An 8,255-nucleotide genomic window follows, 5' to 3' on the forward strand; every position below is an offset into this window, starting at 1 on the left:
CTTGGAGTCCTGTTCAGGGTGCAGAATGTAATGAGAAATTCAGACGATTCTTAGAGAAACCCCTTCTGCTATGCTACTAAATTTTCCATTCCCTCTCAAAAATGATTATTTAACACCATAACTTGAAATTATTTTCATGAACTTCACCATCCCTTAAGGAGAAGAAGATTAGGGAGTGCTTTCTCACTTCTCATTTCCTAATCATATACCAGCATTGTGAGTATTTTCCTCTTGACTCCAACTGCTCTTTGATAACCCATCCCCAGCCGCTCTGCACTTCAGGTTGTCTTTGAAAAATCTGCCTGTTTGCAGGAAAAGTGAACTATTAATGCCTGCAGAAAACAAAGAAACTCTAATTTAAGCTGATTATATCCTTTTAGGTAGATGAGGCTGAAAGCACAACTTGTGTGACTGTTAACAAAACAGCTAATTGACTGTAAAAATATTGGGGAGTCTTAGAGCTGTACTCAGAGTTGACATCCCTTTTTATATTTCTGCCTCCAATCTTCCCTTCCCTCTGAAAAGGAAATGAAAAATCCCTGACTTGGCTCTCCTCTTGCAAAGTACCCTTACAGACACTCAGTTCTGCAGTGGAGCTGTGATCCCCCTGCCCCAGGCAGCAGCTGTGGCAGCACAAGCCCTGCCGGGGGGCTCCTTCCCCCCACACATCTCCCCACAGCGCCCTGGGCAGCTCCCTGGGCAGTCTGAGTGCTGAGCCTGGCAGGCAGCAGAGTCCCATACCCGGCACACAGCCCCTGGGGCACAGCAGGGACCCTGCTCTGCAGGACAGCCCTGGGCACCCGCCTGCAGCCCCGGCTACACAGCCTGCAGCTGTGCTGGGAAATGCAGCTCTCAGGGCTGTGCTCTGATGCTGCAGCACAGAAGCCCTCAGCTGGAGCAGAAGGCTTTTTCCAGTGTAAAGAAACATGCAGTGCCTGAAGACAGATCTGCTATGGGATGTGTCAGATTTATTTATCCCTGTATTAAATTTAGCAGCATGGCCTGATGTGAGACTTACCATGTCATGGCATGCAATCAATGCTCCTCCAGTAAGCTCTCAGCTCACTCACACATTATACATCCCATAAGCTGTCGCTCCCTTTTCTTCTTTCCTCATGTCACCTGCAGATCATGCCCCAGCTCTGCTATGCTGTGCACAAGAGCTGCTCCTGGGCACAGCTCTCTCCCTGCAGCGCTCCCCAGTTTTAGGAGCTCCCTGTGTCCCAGGAGCCCGGCTCAGCTCATCAGCAGAGGATGTCATTGTTTTCCTTCCAACTTGTCTCCCCTGAGATGTCTTTGGGTCTTCATTGGCCAACAGCTCCTGAATAACAACAGCATCATAACTGTACTTTGAAATCTGTTAAACACCAGATTTCAAGTGGTCTGCGAGTAATTCCAGTCATGTGGTGAGTCCTCCCAGAGTGTGTTTGCTGAAACAAAAAGTGTACGCAGACAAGGACAGGGAATCCTAGAATCATAGCATCACTAAGGTTGTAAAAGACCTGAAAGATCATCCAGTTCAGCTGTTCACCTATCACCAATAGCTCCAACTAAACCATGTCCCTCATCACAATATCCAGTTGTTCCTTGAACACCTCCAGGTGACTTGCAGAATCAAACTCCATTGCCACAAATTAATTATAAAGCAGGTATGTTTAATGAGTGATGCGCACACACCCTGGTGCAAGGGGGATAGCTGCACCTCACTTGCACACCGTTATGCGAAAGCGTGCTACAGATGTAGGCTGAACTGATACATCATCAGTAGCTGGCAGGAATTGGTATACATATTCATTGCATTCCTGAGACCCAATTAGCACGCAGTCCCTCCCCCATTGTGCGTGTGTAGTGAGTTGTGGGGGTGGTTGTAAACTTCCAACCCTGCGGGGGGGGGGGGCAGCCTCCAAACTAGTTCCAGTTTGCCCTGTGGACATCCAATCACCACACTGTTCTTAGGCTGTTCCACCCTTATCTTCATGGCCTTTATCCCCCTTGTTATTCTAGCTCCAGTGCTACTCAAAACTTTCACATAAACTGTCTTTTCAGTCTCCTTGTTCCAGTTTCTGAAACAGATTCTTTCTCTCCCTTACTGTGGGGCCCTTCTCTCATCCTTCAGACTCATTTACCTGGGAATGTGAGCAAAGCCTAGAGACACAGAGCAAGATTGTTTTCCTGCAGGCTGAGCATGTCAGAGGCAGGTCGTTGCTAGGAGAGCTTGTGCTTTAAAGCATCAGGTCATGTAGAGAAGGTAATTCTAAAAGCAAGCTTGCCAGTTCTTTTTTACCTATCTGTTTTTTACCGAAGTGATTTGAGATGCTGATTTGAGACTACTGCCATTGAGTCCATCCATCCTTTAGGCTGAGGAGTGAGAGTGCCAGGCCCCTATGGACTGAAGGCAGGCAAAGAAGTGGGGCTTGCTGGAGGAAAAGCCAAGAGCCAGCCCCGAGGACTCTGAGAGCAGCCTGGGGAAAGGTTGCAGGGTGGAGGTTCCTGAACGAAAGTGGCTCTTAGGTCAGGGCAAAGGTGCCAGCCAAGAGAGGTTGGCTGTGCAGATGGTAATGACCATGACAAGCAGCAGCAGAGGCCTTTAGGGGAGGGGCCAGAAAAGAAAAGAGAGGGAGAGGGATGTCAAGGACAGAATGAATGTCCTGTGACTGTTCCCCATCGTCAGCCATCTTCTGTACTGCTGGCTAACTTTGTTCATCAGAATGGAGCCTGAGAGAGCCCTGAGAGTCTGCGCCCAGGTGCTGGGGGCTTGCAAGGAGCAAACTGAGCTGGTGGTGAGTAGACAACCCACAAAAGCCTCATGTTCCCTCACAACAGTGGCATCTCTAGAAGGAAGCCCTGCCCAGCTGGCTTAACAGACAGGCTAAGTCCTGATTCTCAGACTCTTGGCGGGGAGATTCTGTCCTTCATGTTGGCTCAGGGCTCTTTGTGGGCAGTGGATAGAGGTTTGTATGATGTCAAATAAAAGACATGGGGACAGAAGACCCCAGGCTCTACATGGGGTGCAAGGACAATGTGAGGTACATGTCCCATGTGTGCCCTGTGACTCATTGCAGAATGTGGAATGTGAGAAGGACCCTGTCTGAACAATGAGTCAATCCCAGTGAAACTCTGAACTTGAGAACTCTCAGTCCCTGTGACCTCCTTCCCACACACTCCCATAGTCTGATGTCCTTCATGTTCTGAGGTGCCCAGAAGTGCACCCAGTGCTCCACGTGAGGCTGCAGCAGTGTAGAGCAGAGAGGGACGATCCTTTCCCTCACCCAGCTGGCAATACCTTGCTTGATGCGCTACAGGGGACCGCTGGCCTTCCTGGATGCCTGGGCACCCTGCTGACTCACGTTCAATTTGATGATGACCAGGACCCCCAATCCTATTCAGTCAGATGGCTCTCCAGTGTCCCATATCCAGTCTGTGTTTATGTCCAGGGTTGCCGCTACCCAGGTGCACAATCAGGCACTTGTTCTTGTTATGGCTTATGCACTTGGTGCTTAGTGCCAACAGGTACCCAGTTCTCTGACTTGTCCACATCTCTCTACAAGTCCTCTCCAGCCACAGCGGAGGCAGCAGCACCTGCTAATCTGGTATCATAAGCAAACTTGCTGAAAACATCTTCTAGTCCTGCGTGCAAGTCATCCGCAAAAACATGAAAGACAACTGGCCCTAAAACCCATTGACTGTAATCCTTTGGGCCTGACCTACTGGCCAACAGCTCACCCACCACGTTCTGTTTCTGTCCAGCCAGATGCAGGACATTCTGTCCAGAAGGGCGCTGTGAGAAACAGTATCAAAAGCTCTAATGAAATCCTCAAAGATAACATCAGCTGGCTTCCCTTGTTCAGCTAAATGGATATAGGTGTCATAAAAGGACCTGAAATTAAGTAGGACATTCCCCTGGGAATATTGTGTTGGCTGTGACCAATGACAGAATTGTCTTTCAGCTGTTTTTCCATAACTGCCACCATCATTTTCTCCATAATTTTACCAGGCACTGGAGTGAGACTGACAGGTCCATAATTGCCCCTGTCATCTTTCTTGCTCTTCCTTAAAATGAAACAACATTTGCCAGCTTCCTGTCACCTGGTATGACGCTAGATTTATTTAGATGCAATTGAAATGCAAGTCCAGAGCATACCAAAGTGTCATCATTACAAGAACGTAGATGTGCCATAGCTTTGCAAAGCCTTGAACTCTGGAGTATGCCACAGATAGAAGATAAAGACTGGCCTCTTCTGTTGGCAAGCAGAATAACACTACATGATACACGAGGACTGTGTCTCTGCTCTGCTATACTCTGCTGGCAGGGGAAAGGTGCAGGGGGTTGCTCTCATGTCAGTGCTCATATCTGAGGTGTGAGGTCGAAGTAGAGAGACCAGGTTCTTTTCAGCAGTGTGTGGAGACAAGACAAGGGGAAAAAACAGAAAGTGGAGCATAGGAAGTTCTGCACGAATGTGTGCAAGAACTTCTTTCCAGTGAGAGTGACGGAGCACAGGAACAGGCTGCCCAAGGGGTTGGGAAGTCTCCTTCTCTGGAGATATTCAAGACCCACTTGGACGCATACCTGTGTGCCTACCTGGTATTCCCCAGGGGTCTGTGCTGGGGCCTGTCCTCTACAATATCTTTATTGATGACCTGGATGAGGACATTGAGTGCATCCTTTGTAAGTTTGCAGACTACACCAAATTGGCTGGGAGTGTGGATCTGCCTGGAGTTAGCAAGGCCCTACTGAGGGATCTGGACAGGCTGGAGAGCTGGGCTGAAGCCACTTCAATGAGGTTAACTGAGACCAAATGCCGCATCCTGCTTTTCAGCTGCAACAACTCCGGGTGACGCTACGCAGGCTTGGGGTGAAGTGGCTGGAAGACTGTGTAGAGGAAACGGACCTGGGGGTATTGATTGATGCTCGGCTGAACATGAGCCGACAGTGTGCCCAGGAGGCCAAGAAGGCCAACGGCATCCTGCCTTGCATCAGAAACAGGGTTGCCAGCAGGAGCAGAGAGGTGATTGTTCCCCTGTACTCAGCACTGGTGAGGCTGCACCTCAAGTTCTGTGTCCAATTTTGGGCCCCTCACTTCAAGAAAGACACTGAGGCCCTGGAACATGTTCAAAGGAGGGCAACAAAGCTGGTGAGGGGTCATATGAGGAGAGGCTGAAGGGGCTGGGAATGTTCAGTCTGGAGAAGAGGAGGCTCAGGGGAGACGTTATTGCTCTCTATAACATCCTGAAGGGAGGTTGTAGGGAGCTGGGGGCCGGACTCTCATGTCATTTATGATAGGATTAGAGGGAATGATTTCAAGCTGCAGCAGGGGAGATTCTGGCTGGACAGTAGGAAATATTACTTCTCAGAAAGGGTGGTCAGGCACCGGAATGGACTGCCCAGGGAGGTGGTAGAATTACCGACCCTGGGGGTGCTCAAGAAAGGATTGGATTTTGTGTTGAGGGACATGGTTTAGTGGAAGCTGTAGGTAACAGGTGAACAGTTGGAATGGGTGATCTTACAGGTCTTTTACAACCTTAGTGATTCTATGATTCTATGATTCCCTTGCCCTTTTTCCTTCAGCAAACACTCCCTGGGAGGTCTCATCACATATCTGGAATTGAAATCTGGTGTTTAATTCAACAGGTTTCAAAGTACAGTCATGATGCCGTTGTCTTTCAGGAGCTGTTGGCCATGAGGACCCAGGGACATCTCAGGGGAGGCGAGTGGGAAGGATAACAATGACATCCTCTGCTGATGAGCTGGGCCAGGCTCATGGGACACAGGGAGCTCATACAAGTGGGCAGCACTGCAGAGAGACAGCTGTGCCCAGGAGCAGCTCTTGTGCACAGCACAGCATGCAGCTAACAGAAGGAGAAGAGAGACAGGGGAGAGAGGATGAGTACAGTGTGAGCAGACTGTGAGCTCGCGACAGGAGCATTGCTCTCATGCCATGACATGGTAAGTCTCACGGCAGACCATGCAGCTGTTGTTCCTATAGGGTTAACTAAAACTGAGACATCCAATAGCAGATCCGGCTGCAGGCATTGCATGTTTCTTTCTTGTGGAAAAAGATTTCTGCTTTAGCTGAGGGCTTCCATGCTGCAGCACCAGAGCACAGCCCTGAGGCTTGTGATACCCAGCACAGCTGCAGGCTGTGCAGCCGGGGCTGCAGGAAGGTGCCCAGGGATGTCCTGCAGAGCAGGGTCCCTGCTGTGCCTCAGGGGCTGTGTGCCAGGTATGGGACTCTGCTGCCTGCCAGGCTCAGCACTCAGACTGCCCCGGGAGCTGCCCAGTGTGTTCTGGGGAGACATGTGGTGGGAAGTAGCCCCCCAGCAGGGCTTGTGCTGCCACAACTGCTGCCTGGGGCAGGGGGATCACAGCTCCACTGCAGACCTGAGTGTTTGTATGAGTACTTTGCAAGGGGAGAGCCAAGGGAAGGATTTTCCACTTCCTGTTCTGAGTGAAGGGAAGAGGATTAGGCGCAGAAATCTAATAGGGGCTCTCAACTTTGAACACAGCTCTGAGACTCCTCAGTTTCGGGAGCTCCCCATGCATTGGTTATTTTGTGGACAGTCACTCAGATAGATTTTTTCAACAGGCATTAGTAGTTCACATGTTCTGCAAACTGGCAGAATTGTCTTAGACAATTAAAAGTGCAGAGATGCTTGGGCTGTGGTCTCTAAGAGCAGCTGCAATAAAGAGGAAAATATCCAAAAGTATGGGATATGATTAGGAAATGAGAAGAAAGTAAGACTTTCCTAATATTCTACTCTTTAAGAGATGCTTCATATTCATGAAAATAAATTCAAGTTCTGGAGTTAAATGATCATTTCCAAAGGGAAAGAAATGTTATAGTATAGCAGGCGGAGTGTGTCTGAGAATGGTCTGGACTTGTCATTAACATCTGCACTCTGAGCAGGACTCCAAGCCCAGGAATAGAAGATGTCCAACAGCAGCTCCATCAGTGAATTCCTCCTCCTGGTGTTGGGAGACACACGGCAGCTGCAGCTCCTGCAGTTCTGTATCTTGCTGGGTATCTACTTGCCTGCCCTCCTGGGCAACGGCCTCATCAGCACAGCTGTAGCCTGCGACCAGCGCCTGCACACCCCCATGTACTTCTTCCTCCTCAACCTGGCCCTCCTCGACCTGGGCTGCATCTCCACCACTCTCCCCAAGGCCATGGCCTACACCCTCTGGGACACCAGGGCCATCTCCTACACAGGATGTGCTGCACAGATCTTTTTCTTTGTCTTCTTTATCTCAGCAGAGTGTTCCCTTCTCACCATCATGTCCTATGACCGCTATGTTGCCATCTGCAAGCCCCTGCACTACAGGACCTTGATGGACAGCAGAGCTTGTGCCACCATGGCAGCAGCTGCCCGGGGCACTGGAGTTATCAATTCCCTGCTGCACACTGCAAGCACGTTTTCACTGCCTATCTGCCGAAGCAATGTTGTGAATCAGTTTTTCTGTGAAATCCCACAGATTCTCAAGCTCTCCTGCTCAAACTGCTACCTCAGGGAAGTTGTGCTTCTCATTTTTAGTGCCAATTTAGCCTTTGCATGCTTTGTTTTCATTGTTGTATCCTATGTACAGATCTTCATGGCCGTGCTGAGGATGCCCTCTGAGCAGGGAAGGCACAAAGCCTTCTCCACATGCCTCCCTCACCTGGCTGTCATCACCCTATCTGTCAGCACTGCCATTTTTGCCTACATGAAGCCCCGCTCCATCTCCTCCCCGTCCATGGACCTGATGGTGTCACTTCTGTACTCAGTGGTGCCTCCAGTAGTGAACCCCCTCATCTACAGCATGAGGAACAGGGAGGTGAAGGATGCAGTGAGGAAAGTGATGACCAAATTTCTTTCAAAAGCAGTGAACTGCATATCTTTTTGAATTCATGGCTTGTAATGCAGCTCTTTACTGAATCAAGCTTTCCTTTATTGTTTGTTTTGTGCCATTTTATCTGTGTAATTTATTCTTATTCTTCTTTAAAAATACTGTAATCTTTTCACTACTAAGTCATTATTGTAACCAATTCCTGTTCACCTTGTACCATTGTAGTGAAGCCTAGACACACTCTACATAATGTACCAGGCTCTCTGTGAACCTTACCAGAATAAAGGAAATGCAGTCACTCTCTCTGTTCTCCTTCTTGTGAGACGTTTCAGGACCTGTACTGGTCAGACATTCTCTGAAACGCACAATCCAGCAGGAAGCACACCGATGTTCATCAAACTCTGCAATGGCTTCAGGCTGCAACAGCTGATGG

The 8,255-nt window shown here is 49.3% G+C and overlaps 1 protein-coding gene across 1 annotated transcript; it reads left to right on the forward strand.

The window, feature by feature from the left end:
• The first annotated feature begins 6,928 nt into the window (after positions 1–6,928).
• On the forward strand, positions 6,929–7,931 carry LOC146756461 (olfactory receptor 14J1-like). Its single transcript, XM_085524308.1, has one exon. The coding sequence runs from the start codon at positions 6,929–6,931 to the stop codon at positions 7,877–7,879; it is 951 nt and encodes a 316-aa protein (XP_085380434.1). The 3' UTR covers positions 7,880–7,931.
• The last annotated feature ends 324 nt before the right edge of the window (positions 7,932–8,255 follow it).

The sequence above is a fragment of the Coturnix japonica genome, chromosome 27 (assembly GCF_054131305.1).
Source record: "Coturnix japonica strain WE chromosome 27, WE-NBRP24, whole genome shotgun sequence".
Classification (NCBI taxonomy): domain Eukaryota; kingdom Metazoa; phylum Chordata; class Aves; order Galliformes; family Phasianidae; genus Coturnix; species Coturnix japonica.